Source organism: Cyanistes caeruleus, chromosome 5 (genome assembly GCF_971803275.1).
Source record: "Cyanistes caeruleus chromosome 5, bCyaCae1.hap1.1, whole genome shotgun sequence".
In the NCBI taxonomy this organism is placed as follows: domain Eukaryota; kingdom Metazoa; phylum Chordata; class Aves; order Passeriformes; family Paridae; genus Cyanistes; species Cyanistes caeruleus.
The window spans coordinates 47,508,586-47,527,261 of NC_141705.1; the positions used below are offsets into that span (position 1 = coordinate 47,508,586).

The 18,676-nt window shown below is 37.2% G+C and overlaps 1 protein-coding gene across 9 annotated transcripts in view; it reads left to right on the forward strand.

The window, feature by feature from the left end:
* The window catches only part of TBCK (TBC1 domain containing kinase), an 87,892-nt gene that overhangs the window by 5,393 nt on the left and 63,823 nt on the right, over nucleotides 1-18,676 (forward strand). For 5 of the 9 annotated variants that reach the window (XR_015286637.1, XR_015286638.1, XM_023924698.2 and 2 more), the window contains exons 3-5: nucleotides 1,090-1,162; nucleotides 16,422-16,536; nucleotides 18,015-18,088. Coding sequence is in view for 6 of the 9 variants with exons in the window: in XM_023924698.2 (XP_023780466.2) it covers nucleotides 1,090-1,162; nucleotides 16,422-16,536; nucleotides 18,015-18,088 (262 nt within the window). In the remaining 3 variants the exon portion in view is untranslated. The remainder of the gene's footprint in view (nucleotides 1-1,089; nucleotides 1,163-16,421; nucleotides 16,537-18,014; nucleotides 18,089-18,676) is intronic. The other 4 variants (XR_015286639.1, XM_086888283.1, XM_086888282.1 and 1 more) reach the window with 1 other exon arrangement.

The window sequence follows — 18,676 nt, forward strand, 5'->3', positions numbered from 1 at the left end:
TAATGTCTGTGGAGTTCTGTTTGCACATGTCAGTTTCCACTCTTGCAGAGAAATATGAGAGCAGACTAGGAAAACAATGCCAAAATAAATTAGATGTATAAATTCACCCACAAAAGACTTTCAAGGGGAGAGTATAAAAATGAAAGACAAGCATTCAAATAGATTTTTGTTTTTGTAAAATTAAACCTTTTAAAAATCTATGCTAGCATTGTAGAAGGCAATCTCAAAAGTTTTTCTTCTAAAGCAAACTTAAATGGTTTTTTGAATGGAAAAAGGAGAAACAGTTGAATAACAACCATTCCAGCTATAATGTGATGACTTGCATTCCTCAGTTTTCCATCTTTATCTTACAGTAACAGTCATTTTACAAAAATGTTTGTATTAGTTTAATTTGATTTGATTTTGAATGTCAACATTGACTGCTAGGTGACTGAAAGTACCAAAGCTTCTTTGGGAGTTTCCTCACATGCCCCTGTAACATCTTATACCTTTGTATTTTCCTACAGCATGGTTGTTGCTTTCAGTGCAACAACAGTTTTGGTTTTCCCTCCACATTCAGAGCCAGCCCATCCATCTTCAGAACATATGGGGTCCCTACAGCTCCATGTTGGGCAAGAGGTGCTAGAGCTGGCAATGAACTCATTGGCCTGTCAGGGCAGAAGGTCCTGTGCTCACCCTGAGTCCCTTTTATCCAAGCTGGCCTTACTTTGAATTTCTTCCACCAACCCAGTCACATATTGCTGCAAATTTATATCTGCTTGTGTTTGAGACCTCTGTTCTTCAGTCAAATCTGACTGACATTGGCTGAGGGCTTTGATATTTCTTAGGAGAGTACTGGATGCATTGACAGTTGGATTAACAGTGCTTTGCATGAAGAAACTGGAAGGATAATTTTCTGTATCTCATAAACAAAAAATAATGGTGTTATCCATAAGTTGTACATCTTGTAACATTTTATTATGTGTAATTTTTTGTACAATATATGTCACAATACTTCAACATCTGTCAGACAGGTAGAATGAGAAGTCTCTACTCTGAGATTCATTTGGATTTCAGTTTTCTTGCTTTTTTTTTTCCCCCCCAAATTAGAGAGACTGGTTGTGGCAGCTGAACACTGTGAAAAGAGTCTGGAAGATTTGCTAAGAGAAAGAAAGCCTGTCAGGTGAGGTGTCAAGCTAACTTAAATCCACTCATCATTATTCCACATCATCTGTGGCAAAATCTTGGCCCATCTTTTAACTTTACTGGTTTATCCAAATTTTACTCTGTTAGACTTCAACCTAGAGACATTGTTTAGCAAATAAAAATATGCACCTGAAGAGGGAATATTCATTTCTGTGAAATTTTGTTACAGAGAATTTGCTTTTGTAACTCATAAAATACTGTAATTTGGGGGTTTGCTTTTAAAGATAAAATCAGACCTGTGACAGGATATGGATCTTTCTAAGAATTAATGTGAAGGTTAAGCCTGCTAGGTGATGAAACACAGCTTTCACTAGAATGGATAGAATTTCGTGTGTTTTTTTATTTAAAGAAATCTATTAATTTATCATCTAAAAAGTGCCAGATAATATGCCCTGTGTTTGTGTTAGTGTTTTTGTGAGCTTCAACCTGTATGACAGTGTGTGTTGCAGAGGGATGTAGCTTGAGGAATGTTAGGACAATGAAGCTTCCAGTTTTCCTTATGATAAAGAGGTATTGGGTGTAAAGGGTTTTTCGTGTGTGATGTGTGACAGTCCTTCACACAGTTTTGCATCAGGTTCCTATTGTGCAAAGTTCCAGAAGCAGTTAAAGCATCAGAAGCTCTTTTAATTCCTTTTTAATTCAGTTCTCACACTGTTCTTTGCGTGTCAGATGGGAAGCAGCCCAGACTGCCTGCTTCCCTCCTGACTGTTTTGGGAAAAGCTTGCATGTAGCTATTTTAAATTACAGTATACTTATGTAGGTTCTGTGACAAAACTTCCTCAGATAAGAGATGGGTCTATATGCGCATCCATTATGCCCTTTTACACTAGCGTGTCTTTTGTGGCCTCATGAAGGATTTTTTAAATCTTTTTAGATAGGTTGGTAAGGTATGCAGCTTTGGGTTTTGTTGTGCTGAAAGAAGTCAGTTTGTGATGTTACCTCAGCTCTTTGGACTGTGGCTCTGCTAAAAGTAGTTGCACAAAGCCTGGCTTTATTTTTTCCCTCTTGTCTTGAGAGAATTTTTACTGTAGTAAATTTTTCTACTCTCTGATCTTTCTTTTAATGAGCCATTTGGGATTTCTTCTGGAAGTTGTAACACTTGAGAATAAGGGCTAAAATATAGCCTGTATGTATATCCATAGTTTTAAGAGACATTAGTGATTCATCTACTGTAAATTACAGCTTTTGCAGTAGTAGCTAAAGGATAAATTATGTTCGCTTCAAATGAAGTTTCTTGCAAGACTTACATTTTCCTTTTCCTTTTATATTTTTTTTTAAGAAAACAGAACTTTTTATTCCTATGGAGACCCAGAAACCTCCAGGAATAAGTTGGGTGGACCAATTCCCAGCTATTGGTTATGTCATCTGTATGTATCAATTACCTTTGGAGGAAATACTTGGCTTTTTTATGAGTTCTGATTGCATTGGTCAGTGATAACGTAGCTGGCTACACATCCAGAGCTGATGCGTGTGCTATTGCAATTAATTTTTTTAACTGTTTATGGAATGTGAGAAACTGCTCTTCTGGTTTCTACATTAATTTTCCTTGTGCTTGCCAGTAACCTAAGTCCTTTGCACCTGTACCACAAGCTGATATAAAATCAGCAGGAAACCTTCTATTATGTTAGTGCTGAAATCCAAGACATTATGGACAGTCTATCTTTATATACATGTTGGAAAACAGGCTATACAGCTGTTTGGTAGTTTTTTGCAGTTAATCTTTGCTGAAGTCATGCATCAGGTGTAGCATACATTCCTTAATATATGAATTATATTTTTAAAAATAAATGTAGAAATGTTCTTTCTTCAATTAACTGCAGGCTTTCCCCAGGTTTTCTAATACTAATAAATCAGTTGCATGTAAGGGCCAAATACTGGAAATAAGAGCTTCAAGAGCTTATCTGCTGTGTTCTGTCACAGTGCAGAAAGTGATTTTACTGAGAATACCACCAAACATTTGCTAAAAGTTGGAGTTGTGACATATTCAAGAATTCATTCATTACCTAAAAATACTGTGTCAGCAGTCCCCACTAACTGCAGAGATTGTTTGTCATTGTCCTCAAAGTTAACATGCTCAACTTCATTTTCAAAGATTAATGCAAGTAAGCGTTTGTCAGCTGAAAAGGAATTTATTATAGCTCTAAAGTGTTTTTTTGTTGTTTGTTTTTTTTCAGAGGATAGCCATGTGGACATAGTAACGGCAGTTAATGCTTCTAAAAATGACATTAATCCTGATTTTCTTTACTGTGCTTCCATTGGGTGTCACAGTAACAGCAGGGGAGCTCCTTTGGAGTTGCGTGCCACAGGAAATTCAGGCTGCAACCATGGATAAGAGTGTATGATAAGGGTAGGATAAGAATTTTAGTCATTGATATAGGATAAGAATTTAGGCATTGTTATCCCATTTCTCACTAGACTGCTGTCCACTGTCTTCTCTGAGAGAGACTGGGTCATTGTTTCCTGCTTTCATATTCTAAATTTAGTGTCCTGTTGTGCTCACTGAAAGGATGCACTTAATTTCAGTTTATAACAGTCGCACTTGTGCAAAATCAGCTCTCTGAAGTATGTTCAGGAGTCAGATGTTTAAAAGGCTGGGAATTCATGTACAGTTGCACAAAAATAGTAAATACCTGATTTAAGCTCACAATGTTTTATTGCTGTTCAGAGATTTGAAAATGTGTCTCAGTCTAGCTGGCTTCCTCTGTCTTCCTGAGCATACAAGGATTTTTTTTTTTCTTGTGAATGAATTGAAAATAAGTCACAAAAAATTGTGGTGGGTAGATGTTTCATACTTTAACAGTCTCACTAAAGTGGCAATCAACATTTCAGTTTTTCCAAGTTCCTAGTTGTTAGTGTTGCTACCAAAGACCAGAATGTAGAATGTACATTTATCTTTAAAGTTCTCCATCTTCTAAACACATTTCCAACTACTCCTTTGAGATACCTTTTCCAGACGGTGTTAAAGGAGTTATTTTCTCCACTCCTGTGCTGTTATAAAAGGAGTTGTGAGCATTTCCTTTTCTGTCATGCTTCAAGTGTGTTTCTTCTTTGAAGAAGTTGGTCTGCACTTGTATTCATAACAATAAAAATGCCAGCAAATACTGACATTTAACAGACTTTTGGCACCTACAGCGCAGTTTCTGGATTGGTCTTCAGTTTGTGGCTTGGACAGTCTAAATCCATTCCTTTCTTCAATAAAATATAGTTGTCATATGTTTTGAAAGTCATGGTATTGAAAAATTACTAGTGAACCATCAGATACAAGGTATAGTTTGTTATACATGGAACATTTGATGGGAAGCAGACTGTGTCTGCAGCTGTTTACTAGTTTGGAGAAAACATGATCTGATGGATTCAGATGAGTACATTTTATTTGGCTACATTAAACAGTTGTCTGTTCACTGATTGGACTAGAATTCTTCATGCCATCATTGCTGTTAGTGGGCTTTTGGCAAACTTGAAGTAAGACTAGAAGTAAGATTAGAAGTTATTAGATGGGGAGGAAAACAATTTCTGAGTAGCCAGGCATTCTTCAATAATATTTGTAAAACAGGTGCAAGTCATCAAAAGGCTGAAGGTTTTACATGATTTGTCTTGAAGAGCTGCATATGAGCAGAGTCTCATGGGCTGAGTGTATTCTGCTTTAAATCAAGTCTGTGCTGGAATTTCACATGAGAAATCCATATATCACAATAAGGCTGAATTTGGCAAGGATAAATTATGTAATAGTAAAATGAAGTAGCATTAATAAACAAAGGGGTTTTTTTCCCCTAAGCATGTGTGAAGTTCTGTAGTTTGGGCATTTAGTGTCTATAGACTTTTTCTTTACTTTCTTGATAATGCTTTACTTGCAAAGATACGATGAAAGATTATATGTTAGTCTAGACTTGTTTATATATTGTCCAGTTATGCTTTCCTTCATACAGAAGTGCTGGTTTATTTCTGTAAATACATTTTAGCCTGACTGCAGATCTTCCTGTAGCATTCCTTTTAGCATAGGTTGTCTCCTGTGATTGCCTTTACTCTTACAAGAAAACAATTGCTTGGAATGAAAAAGCTTGCAGGAGGCATTAGAGGTGAACATGATTGCTCAAGATGTTTGAGTGATCTTTTTAGTTATGCAGCCAAATTCTTTGCTTGCAGAGTTGGTTGCACTGTTTGATGGCAGCACAAAGACATTTCAGAACACAGATGTGTTTCCTCCTTATATGTGACACATAACAGTGAGTGCCTGCTTGTTTCTTATCTTCCAGGAAAAAAAAATTACTCAAATACTCTTTGAGATTGTGATAGTATCTGTCTCTTGCTATGAAAATGTGGATATGATAGCTGTATATAATTGTCCTGGTTTCAACTAGGGTAGAGTTAGTTTCCTTTCAGTAGCTGTTACAGTACATGTTTTGGGTTCGGAATGAGAATGGTGTTGATAACACACTGATGTTTTGGGATTTTGCTAAGTCATGTTTATCCTGAGTCAAGGATATTTTTCTTTGGCTCATGCTCTGCCAGTGAGGAGGAACACGAAAGAAACTGTGAGGAAGCAGAGCTGGGACAGGTGACCCAAACCGACCAGTGGGAGGATATTCCACACCATGTCATGCCCAGCATCAGCTGTGGGGAGTTCCCTGGAAGGGTGGCCGGCCTGGGTCCGGGAAGGGGGTCTGGCACTGGTCAGTGGGTGGTGAGAGATTGTGCATCACTGGTTTTTCCCATTTTTTTTACCAATATTCTTATCATTTGCCATTATTACTGTATTTCACTTTAGTGTCAATTATGACACTAATCTTATCTCAACCTACAAGTTTTACTTTGGTTCTTCTTCCCAATCCACTGAGGTGGTAGGGAGAGAGGGAGGTTGAGTGAGTGGCTGCGTGGTGCTTAATTTCCAATTAGGCTTAGACCATGACAATATAAAGTGTGTGGATGGGGAAGAAGTGTACGATTATTTTGACCTTTTGTTCAGCTGTGCTTTTTCTGTAGTTCCTTGTAAACACTTTATACAGATTTCCGTGCTAAAAGCAGTATTAAAGATCTTGAAGAGAAGATGAGTTATGCTGAGTTAATTGAGAACAAAAGTACTGGAGAGTTTTGAGTCTACAGTCTCTAGTGAAAGAGGATGTTGAGTTTCAAACAGAGAAAACATCATCCTCAGTGGGAGGGTGGCTTCATCCTGCAAAGATATTTCTGCAAGAAATTGTGTAAGGATCATGTTAAAATTCCATTCTGCATTAATGAGCAAATTACACTAATTAGCTAATGTCTGAAAACCCAAATGTCAAATCTGTACTGTGCAAATCTTAGGGGATTTAAAGCACATTATTAATCCTAATGTTGATTTATGATAGTTGTGTTTAGCATAAAAATTGCTGTAGACTGTGAGAACAAGATGTGGTTAGTATATGGTTATTCTAACAAAATAGTATTTGACACTTCATCCTGCTTCTAGAAAGGGGAAAAAAAAATGGAAGAGTGAGCACTTGCTAGGCTTGCTTTATAGTGCATCCTTCAAGAAAAGAATTTTATTTTCTTAAGTGCAAGTTCTTGCTTTTGGACTACTGAGCAATGTCTTCAAGGGAGCATTTGTCACTAATTAGGGATCAGAGAGCTGGTTTATTTAGGTGCACTGATGTGCTTGCAAACATCTCTCACGTCATTGTGGTTTGAGATTTGTTTCTTCTGTGCATATGGATATTCTCTTCTTCGGTGTGTAACTAAAGAGGTACCAGGGCACTGGACATTGTTTTTTTGGGAGTGTTTAGAAGGCTGGCAGATCAGGGTAGTTTTAAGGTTTCTCTCATTCATTAGCAGTATAGGTCTTGCTAAAGGTTAGTTCATGCATATTGTTACTCACCAGTCTGTACACGAAACTGATACTTACTGTAAATTAGCTGTGAGTATCCCAATACCACAGAGCTGGTGCTGTGCAGTCAGCAGTGGCAGCTGTGGCCCTCGGTGGTTATTACGAGTCAAGGTGGTAAAGCTCAAGAGCTCTTCAAGTGAAGCATGAACTGATCTTTCTTCTACTATTATCTAATGCCTGATATTTTCATGTAATCAGCACTATTCAGCCCCTGCAAAGTGTGATTTCCTGTACTTCCAGTAGTACTTATTTTATGTTTTTCCAGTCATCCTTCCTGTGTATTTGGGAGTATGTCCTGCATATTTAGAGTTGGTTCTGCTTCTCTTGCCCTTTAGTCTCGCAAATTTTGATGTGTGGATTTCTCCTGCATGCAACTTCAGCCCTCTCTATTTTCCCCTTTGGTGATCGCATTTCGCTTGTCACTTTCAAGAAAATTTAGTATTAATTGTGTGGTGATTGATAAATTCCTAATTTATAGTCACAGGCATCTGCTTTGTCTACAAGTAAGTATATGGTTACTGCTCCAGATAGGTGTTTCCTGCCTGTTGTGATGATGTGTACTGCTTTATAGATCAAAGTGATGTACTTCCTAGCAGCTTTTGCAAGATTAGTTGTTAGCTATGAAATTCCTAGCAGCACCAGTGCTTATTGGCCTAGTTGTAAAGTCCCTTTGATCACTTGAATTTGCAGGCTGTTCTTCTCTTGAAACTTCTCATTCTGTTTCACTTTTTAGTAGTGTCTGTACCATTGATATAGGGATCCAGGTTTTTTGAGCTAAACACGAAAACATACCTAGGTAGGCTTTTCACCTTAGATATTTAGTTGTTTTGGTTTTTTTTCAATATGTTATGGCCAAGTTACTTGTTAAAGTAATACTGTTGCAGCATATAATTTACATAGAGTGCCTGGCTTTTGAAGGTTTGTGCAGTGTTGGAGGATTTGTTCATAGCTTTAAAAGTTCTGTTGAAAATTTTTAAAATAGGGGAGAAGGGTTTAATTAGGAAAGTGGCTTGTTAATAATGTTTAATCCTCTCATAGAGATGCCTGCAAAAATTAATTTAAAAAAACCAATCCTGTCTGAATTCAAGGACAGCATTATTTATTGATAGCTAGTTATGATTTCTTGAGCTGTCAGTTCAGTTTATACTGCCACACAGCTGCCACAATGTTAACTGCATCAATAATTAACCTTCATTTTCAGCTTTTCTTTTAAAATATTTCATTGATCAGAATTTTCTGATCGACCCAGGGCACCGCAGTGAGAATGAGGGAATCTGTCTCCTTGTATGATGAGGCTGGGACCCATCACTTCTCTTGTGGTGTGGAGGAGAAAGTCAGTATGGCTGACGTTAAGTAAAACTCTATTCTCATGCCATAGATAAAGGTCTTCCTTAAAATTAAAGTAAAATAGGTAGTTGTACATTATAACCTCAAATGGGAGAAAGCACTCCTATGGTCTTAAAATGTCAGATCAATACCTTGCCCTCAGTTGCAGCAGGGAGAATTGATGGAGTATCAATCACAATGTATGGCCTTTTAGATGTGCATGCATTTATTCAGGGGAGTCCCAAAGAAAGCAAAAGATTTTTGGATATCTGACTTCAATTATCTTAACTCTACTACTTTTTATGAGATCACTCCTTTGGAGAAGGAGAGGAGAATGTGAGATGTGTTGTTTCCTTCAATGAAATTTTGGCCCTGTGACATATGGTACATGTACATAATGCTATTGAAGATACTTCTTTATTGTATATTTTGGGGTTTCCGTCTGTTAGGTTTTGTTTTTTAGTCGTCACCTGTGCATCTAGTTCTATGATGTTACTCAGAGTGTACAGTCAGTGGTAAGAATGCTGAATCTCTGATTGGGTTTTAAATCAAAGCTACTTTACCTAATTTTTCTATCTAGTGACTGAAATAATTTATTTCATTGCACTTATTGCACATTGTAAATTGTAAATTGCACATTGCACAATGTAAAGTATCACTATTACATGTCACATACAGCATATGAGCCAGCTGAGGCTGAGATGCAATAAAAAACTTTTTAGAAGTTAATCAGGGGCAAAATCAAAAACTGCATATGTCGATTGTCATTCTTGTTCTGGGCATTTAACAGGATGGCACCAGAAGTTTGATTAAAATAACACTTTATAATGTGTAATTACTTTTCAAAACTACTTTTTTCACTTGATTTCCCATTTTTTGCGATGAATGCTGGATGTCCAAAAGGAATTAAGGTGCATTGTTTGAAAATTTTTGGTTTATGACTTACATAATTTAAAGTGATAAAGTTCTGAAAAATCACCTGTCTGATAAAAAGTGTTGTGTTCAATCTGCTCTATATATAAAGCTTTTCTTTGTCTGTGCCTTCATCTGTTCTTTTATGGACTTTTATCATACATTACAAGTTGAGACCTTCATAAAAGTGTAACATCATCTGTGCTGCTCTTAAAGTCATGCTTGCAGTTTAGAACTTTAAAAAAGGAATGAAAGGACTTGCTGAGTTTCCTCAGGTGAGCGATGAACTTGTTGAAGATATCCTGTGTGAAATAACCTTGTGCATGAGTTAGTGACTTCTGAGGACTCTTGTCTATAAAATTCCTTTTTTGTGTGTGTGTCTTATTCTCTGTTTGTTGCATTCCTTTCCAGTTCATTTCATTCTGGTAATGTGAATGCATTTCCAAGTAAATTGGCAGTGTTTACAGTCTTAGTCCCCAGTGCCATTTTTTAATCAAACACATAATAAAGTGCTAAATAAACTGTTCCCACCTGCATCAAACTCTTTATGTTCTGTATAGGGTATTTTGTAATTTATTTACCCAGGAAGACCCAATTTATCTGCACATCTGGTTTTCAACCCACTTCTGCTTTCTATCCAGTTTTCCAGCTGGTTGATTGAGGAATAAGGAGGTCAGATGGCTTTCTTGAGGTCAGCGTAGTGATTGTCTCAGCTGGGATTATACCCAAATTTTATCCTTTGCTGAACCACTTGGCCACACCATTTCTGACCAGTCTATCCACATTGTTAGCAATAATGGAACTAACTGCAAATGTCATTTTCTTTGTTTTATAGTTTTGCTTGTATTGAAATATTGTCACTTTCATGAGTGCAGAAACATTACATCTGTTCACAACCTGGTTCCCTTTCACTTTGAACACACACAATTTTTTGTGATGAATCTCCTTCCTGGATTCCAAATGTGTATTAGTTTCACAAGTTCAGGGATAGTGATTGATGATGTTTCTGGTTTGTGTTGCTCTGGTGTGCTTCCTCAGGGCAGACCCTGTCTGACACTCTGCTTTGGGAGAGGAACCCATGTTTTCACTCCTGTGTATCAGTGCCATTAGCTTCTTAAGACTCCTGCTTGTTGAGATTCTTTTTCTTTAGAGTTTACTTTTTACGGGAATATTACAATGTTAGAACAAAATGCCCAGATTTAATAAAGGAATTACTAAAATGTGCATTGCAGTGTATATACCTGTGAAATGTTAAATCTGAGGAAAGAGAAACTTGGAAACTTGGTATCATCAGCCTAGTCTTACCCTGTTTGGTCTTGCTCTTCTGGATCCAGTTTTTGTTAATGATTTCCTCTTTCCTTAAATTGCCTCTGCACTGAGGAAACATGACTTAGTACTAATCCACATATACATCTCTAGTACTTACAAAATTACAGGACTCTGTGCAGTTAAGTAGATGGCAAGGAGGCTTGCTTTCTGATACCAGTCCTGTTTCATTTTCAGATTCTGGTGGGGCCTCTGTTCATTTCACTTGATGAAACATTCTTACCCAAAATAGTCCTTTAAGTACTGACACGCTGTCAGTATTTTGCAGGCACAGCTTTCTTCCTTCTAAAAACTGGATTGGGAGCTCTGTGTTGACTGATACAAAAGCATAAAAATAAATTAAATTTATGACTGGCCATAACCAGTTAAAAATACCGCAAGTGTATTTGTAAGAGGCAGAAGTATTTCTCTTTTCCCCAAGATTTTGCTCCTACCTTCACTTTGCTTCCAGCCTGTTATTTTTGCTCCTGTCCTGCTATACAGGTACATAAATGTGTTCGGTTGACACCGGCCAGACACCAGTGCACTTGTGAGAGATAGTGGGATTGATGCCCACATTCTTCACCAAAAATTAATCATTGCAAAACCAGCACAACCACTATGTACTGATTACCTACACTGGAATAGCTGCCTCTGTATCAAAAGGGGTAGTCTAGAAGGTAGGACTGGACACAGTAGCAAGACAGGAAGATCTTTGGAGATACCCAATTACTCTTTCATCTTTAGCTGTTTTAGTTTAGCACTGAAAAAAGATGGAGAAGATGTATGTCCAGTTAATTCCATGAATGTTCTTCTCTTAAAGATAATGGAGTGAATTTGTGTGTGATTGGCATTGATTTTCCTTTAAACTGGAGGGAAAGAAACTTTTGTGAACCTGTAACTTCCATGTTACTGACATAAATGCTGAAAATTCATCTCTTTGTTGTTTCTTTTCTCACATTGGAATTTTTTTCATCAGACAGTTTAATAAGTCAAGCCTCTTGACCCACCCGTGTCCAACCTCCAGCTGTGTGCTCTGCAGTCCTCTTGTTCTTTAGTATTCAATGTCATGCATGAAGTAGTTTTTATTTTCCCTTCAGCAGTCTGTGGTGTGTGTAGCAACTATGATGCTGCTGGCTGTCAAATGCAGTTTTTCACAATTGCTTTTCCTGCTCTGGAGTTGAGCAATGATAAAATAGCAGAGAGATTCTACTGAAAGAATTCTTGATGGCTGTGGAATGCCACAGGAACTAGTAGGTGATACTATCAGACATGATGTTTAGGAGGCAAACTTTTGTTTCACCCAGAAGAAATCTTGGATTGGAGGAAGTTGGAAGTCAGGAAAATATTAAAAGAAAATTTCATATGTGCTTGCTCTGTATTTTGTATTCCCTTTCTCCTAGGCAACTGTCTGCCTTTGCGTTTGTTTGTTTGTTTGTTTGTTTGTTTTTGGGTTTGGTTTTGTTTTGTAAAAAGGATAGTGGTCCGAAATAATTTTTGGTCTGAGCTAATATGATTATATTTAGGATTTGGAAGACCAGTAATTTTGTCTAAAGTAGAAATAATTAGTTGCAAAAAATTGTTTGTTCCTAGAGCATCCTCTCTTGGAGTCCAGTTCCCACTTCTGCAAGCGGCTGCATTATCATTCCCATTAATCATAAATTAGAAGTTAATAAATAGCCACTTAAACTGAATAATATATAGGTAATATTGCTATGGTCTTTTTAGCAGGAATTCAGCATACCACCAGCACAATTTTGATCATAAATTTTCATAAATTTCTAAATAAATGAATTTTTTTTGTTTGATCTTGTGTTTATGTTGATCTGTGACTTGAGCAGTTGTTAGCTGTTTCTTCCCAGGTACTGCTCAGTCACTACTGGGTGAGTATGCTCACTCTTAGCTTTCCAATCCCCTGATCATTTTCAGGGTTTATTGTCTTTATTTGGTTCTTGATAATCCATCTTTCTCACTCTCTCTGCTAAAATCTGATCTTTTGGAAAAAGATAGGACTCTGGCTATGCCAGCTTCTTCTAGTACTTGCCCCTTCACCCTGGCCCAGAAGCTGTTCTCTTTTGGATCAAGGAGTGCAGTGGGTACACTAAGAAGCTTTTCTTCCCCACCCATCTCAATCCAAAAAGTGGCAACAGTCTCCTAAACACTCCGATTATTTCATCAGTGGGTTTGCAGAACCACAAGAGATTGAAACTCTGCTAGAACATCTGTTTCCTGACAGGTTAGTTTTATTATTCCTGAAGTGAACTTCCAGAAAATGTTTTTGTGTCCTTAACAGTAAGAATTCAACAGACTGGAGATCGGGCTCACTGCTAAGTGGAAAAGTTAATGTTTCTTGTGAAGGCACAATGCAGCCACCTGTGTACTATTACAGTGTGGAAATTAGTCATTTGTCTGGTATAGCTTTTGGTCTGACAAGTTCTGGAGGTAATAAAACAATCCTCCTTTTTGTGGGTTTTTAAGTAGACTTCCCTTCTCTCTCCACCCACAAATGCCATGCACATGCCTCTCTTAACCATGCTGGGTTTTGTACTGTTGGCTGAACTTGCTCATATCAACTTGTAGAGATTTTTTTTTCCCTCATCCTACTTACAGGGTGGATCTGAGGGAGGAATACAGTTCTCCTTAGTGCTTCCTTTTCTATGCATTCAAGTTATAGCCCCAAACTTAGTATTGGTTTTAATCCTTACAGTTTTTTAATTCATGATTTCTAGTATGAAGGAGCACAAAATGACCTCTTTTTGTGGCTGTGTTTCTTCTCCAAACCAGGATAATGATTGAATTTAACCAGTTTGATTTTACACCCATGTGCAATCCTTTCTCTTGAAGAGAACCCATGTTTAGAGGCCTTGCTGACTAGGCTACAGCTGTATAGATTTTTTGGTATCCAGACTGAGGATTAAAATGCAGATAGCTTCTTTAATGTGTGTTCCTTTTGCAAATAAATTTCTGTTTCTTTCCCTGCTGGTGGAGAGGAGCCACCTTGTTGTAGAAGGGCTCCTGTGTTGTTTCTAGTGCTTTTACTGTTGTTTTTTTCCCTCCACCTTCTTTTAAAGGATACTGATCCTTTAAAAAAGGTGTTGATACCTCTGCAGTACAAGGGGCCCAGTAGTTAACATCTATCACAGTTCAGCACTAGCTAGTCTATCGAGAAACAGGCTTCCAGCTAAGTGGGGGAAAAGTTTCTGAATCTGCTCAGATCTTGCCACCAACATTGTATTTCTGTAAGTGTTGTCCTCATTTAGAACAATGTTTTCTATTTATGGGGTTCTTTTAAAAAGTCAAGCTGACCTGGAGCCTGGAAGCAGCTTTGTGAGTGTACCTTCTGCATTTGCCAAAGGCTGATGCAATGCTTGCAACGTTGACAGTGGCTGTAGCGCCTGAGACAGAGCACTGCAGCAAGGGGACAGCCTTGGTAGTGATCTCCAGTAAGGCTGGGAACGTCGGCTGAGATTGGCCTTGGGAAGTTTAAAAGGAGAGAAATCTCTTGGGCTTGGTAACAGCAGTAAGTGTAGTTGTCAGGCCGTTTGAGATTAAACGTGAATCTCATGAGTTGTAACCGCACAGTGTGTTTTCCCTAATAAATACGGGCTGCACAAGGTGCAGCAGTGCAATGCAGAGCTTGTTATACAGAGTTCCCTCTCTGCTGACCAGTGCGAGGTGCTTGGCTCAAAGCTTCTGCCCAGCAGGGTGGCATCAAGACTTTAAGAGCACTGAGCATTGAATGTACATTGAAAAATAGTTACCACTCGTGTACTGATCGTTGTGACGATGCGAAGGGTTTATCTTAAAGAGCAAAAAGTCCCAAAGCAGAATTTTCATGCGTTTGCCCGGGTTCTGGGGTGGTTTTTTTTAATGATTCCAAGAGAGTTTGGAGAATAAATGGATGGCTGGGGCCCCCTGGCGCCAGCAGAGCACACTGCCTGCCTCCAGCAAAGGCCACCAAATTTCGTTTCTATTAATAGTTACTTTTGGTTTTTTAATATGCCACATTTGCTTTTATTTTTTAACACAGAGAAACAACGTTTAGGCTAGAATACCTCAAGATGTACTAACTGTTCATTTTCCATTATTTCCTTACTGGAAACATGAATACTCCGTTATTTATTTATCATGTCTTGTTTTGCAAAACTGAGCAGAATAGGAGAGAGGGGATATTGTTTGCCACCATTATCACTAGGATTTTGCGTTGCAATAAAAAAACCACACAAGAAAGCCGAAGAATTTTAAGGTGATTTTTTTTTACCACATTCATATGCCTAAAAATGACTGAGGGGAAAGGTACACAGCTAATAGTGTCTGATGCTGTGGTATAGGATTTAGCTTGTGGGTGAGAGGTGCTAGGGAGAGAGGAACTAAATGGTTGTGGGGTTTTGTTTCGGTTTTGTGGTTATTAGCTATGAGGTTTTGATCAAATTGCTAAGAACCTGAGAACTTTCAAATACTAAGACTTAAGATACAGCAGTATGGACATATGTTAGAATAGATTCCCTTTGTGCTTAAAATTTTTTAAAGTATATATCCATAACTCTTGTGATTTACTACAGAGGTGTTCTAGATAAAAGGTGAGGATCTGGAGGATAGCTGCAGGCAGGTTAACTTAGTCATGGATTTTTACAGTATTTCTGTATTGCACTAGTCTCAGTATTTGTTTTAAGTGTGAATTTTGTCAAAATATAGCTCTGGTGACAAAATTTTGTCATTCCATCAGGTGTTAATAGCAGCTGATGAAGTTGAATAAAGAAATTAATTTTGATATTTAGATAGTTGGCTTGTCAATGTCATCAGTTGGAAATAGTCTGAAATGCTCCTCCTCATTTTGCTGTTACACAAGGTTTTAATAAGCAAGAGAAGGTAGTGAATATCCTCCAGAATGCTATTGTATGTTATTTTTTAACAATGAAATACAAAAAAAAGGGGATGTAAAATTAGGTCTTTATAAGTAGATATGTTTTGATTTTTGGACATTGTGTAAACCAGTGCCTTCAGAGAAGTTACCAAAAAGATCTGAAATGGCTGATGGGGAGTAGACAGGATGAGGAAGAGTAGAAAGTTAAATAGAATCTCTCTAGGTGACATGAGATCTGAGCCTTTTGTTGCTAATTAGAGTGCACTTTGGAAGTCTGTTATGGTGATCTGTATAAATTCCTGATCAATTATCCACAGAAACTCCTCTTTAAGGCTGTCAGTCTTTAGAGGAAATGGTAACTTTTGTCAAAATACATAGTGATGTCAAAATGTTTTGGGTGGTAAGCTTTGTTGTTTCTGTACAAAGATAGTAAGGTTGGTACTTCCAAAGTTTTAAAACAAAATGTGCTGAAAATGCAGTTTCTGCCCTTTTTTTGCTTGTGTTAGATTTTGAGATGGCTGAAAACTATAGGTATGATCTAGTCAGGCCTCTGCCATCTTCTGAATAAGCTCTATTTACTATGTGAGTTTAAAAAACCTTTTGTTCAGGTGAACTTTTTTATGAGTATCAGTAGGAGACTTAAAAAGAGCAAATGAAAATAAGGGAGGGTTGAGATTTTTTTTATTTCCTGATTAGGTGAGTTTCTAATGAAGAGAGTATTTTATACTGTCAACATTTTCTACACTTCCTAAGGACCCATTCAGAGTAAGAAATCCTAGTTGTGGGATTTTGAGATGTGTGTATGGCACTGAACATACCCCACCATATTCAATGCTGATCCCTTACAATTTACTGGAATTGTAAATGTCTCACATTTGTTTGGAATAGCAGTGAAACACTACATTTTTACAGATTGAAAAGGAAAATATTCACTATAACATGTTGTTGTTTTGTTTGGGTTTTTTTCAGTTCTTCAAAGATCTTATGCATAGCATATGAGGTTTTGCAAGGTTTACAATATATGAATCAGCATGGAATGGTCCACCGAGCACTCTCCCCTTGCAATATCCTTTTGGATCGAAAGGTACAGCTACAGGAATAAATCTGTGGGTTTGTTTGCTGCTAACAAGTGCCATGCTGTCTCATAGATGGAGACTGGATAGTCATAGCACTTTTGATGGGGATAGAGATCTGGGAAGTTGTTTTGTTTATTTTTTTTAAAGTACAATTTTCCATCATTTCCTAAGTTTCAAATGTAATGCTGAATTTATTTTTCTGTTCTATCCCAAGCCACACATTTTCTCCCTTCTTCAAGTGGTAATCTAAGTCTACTTGTCATCATTGTAATTAGTCACAGCACCTTCCTAGCTATTTTAATAGAATACTTCTTATGGCTAATTAGCTGCCACTAATATTTATTGTGTTCCATGGTGATACTTGCCTTTTAAGATATTATGGTATGTTTTTTGTTCATGTTAAATTATTGAAATTTAAGTATCTGTCATTTCTGTTATCACAGACTATTGAGTTGGCAGGGTGGAATACAATTTCTGTTCATAAATGTTGAGAGAAATTGATAGCTACTGGTATCTTTGGAGCAGTTTCTTCATCAGAACCAGCAGCTAAAGAGTTGAACCTGCCTGCATAACTCCTCTATCTATCCTTTTTTAAACTCAGCTTAGGTGAAATAACCAGATCCTCCCCTTGGAAGGTAAAGAAAGGAGAGGACAAAAATAAGGAACACGTATATTTTTGTATGCCTGTAAACAAATGAAAATCATAATAATGCTCTAACATGCAAAAGTACTTTAGGATTTTAAGATACTCCTAAAATCAATAAAAGAACAGAAGAGGGCTATGAGACAATAAACTTCTAAGCTCTCCCTTAACCTTTGAAAGCTTTCTGATGTAGCCTTCTCTGTTGCACCATCTGGAGGCTGGCTGAGTGTAATTCACAATCCAGTGGAAATAAGGCCTCAGTTTAACTTCTGTGCCTAATTTTTTGTTGTTTTGGTGTTAGCAGCTCTTTCTTCACAAATAAGAAGAAAGTGCCTGGAAAAACTGCTTGTTGGAAATATGTATTGCTACTGTTAAGGAGAGCAAGATGGTAATGAGTTGAAGGGAGATCTGCAGAAGCAAGGCTGGGTAAATGGAACAGTTGAGGGAATATTGGTCATATTTAGGGAGTTCTAAGAGTCAAACAGGATGAACAGTTTTCAAAAAGAAAAAATGTTTGGTGGAATATTTAAACCTTTTTAATTTACTGAACTTAATTAATGCTGTAAGTTTAAAAGTTCTGATGTTTTTCCAAGGAAAGCAATTTCCTTAATGCTCTTGAGAAGTAAAAACATTAGAAATAAACATATTTTTAACTTGCAGTGCACTTCTGCATAATGGATGAGGCAGAAACATAAGAAGGTGCTTTTTATAGGTTTCTGTCCTCCGAGAGCTAATGTAGTTTGAAATTATTTTTGAATTTTGTTTTTAACTTTTTTAACTTAAACACAGATTCTTCCAGTGTTGAATTCTGCTGCTCTTGATCATTTATTTTTGCCTTTTCAGGGACACGTGAAGTTGGCTAAATTTGGACTCTACCATATGACTGCTCAAGGCGTTGATGTTGATTTTCCTATAGGGTAAGGATATAGCTACATAATACAAATATATCAGAGATTTATTTTTTCAGGAAATATATTGTGTTTCAAGCACCCTTTATACAGAAGCTTCTGATAATGTCATTGATGAGATTGTCATCTGACTAGGTGAGATGAACAAAAAAAAGAATGGCTGCCATGCCAGCATGTTACCCTAACTCTGTCATGTTAGCCTTTATCCCCAGATTTGCCTTCAGATACTAATAGTTCCCTATGACTTGGATTCCTAATTTCAAGTCTAGGAAATGCAGTCAGTGCTTTGCTATTACCCACCAATGTAGGCTTTCTGTCTCTTGATAGTTTTATGATATATTTTCAAGTGATCATACTGTATTACAAACCACAGCTTTGTTGAAGTGAGTTTTTTGTCACTTTGGCATTTTTTGAGGTGCCATGTTTTTTTCAGATTAAATACTGAGTTTATTCTTAAAGACATGGCCAGAAGAAACTGATGTTTCCTTTCTGATGGTTTCAGATTTTTAGATACTATAGTGAATTGTTGACAAAAAGAACAGTGATAGTAATATGTTTTTAACACTTTTTGTTACTTTTTTTGCAAACTTGAAAGCT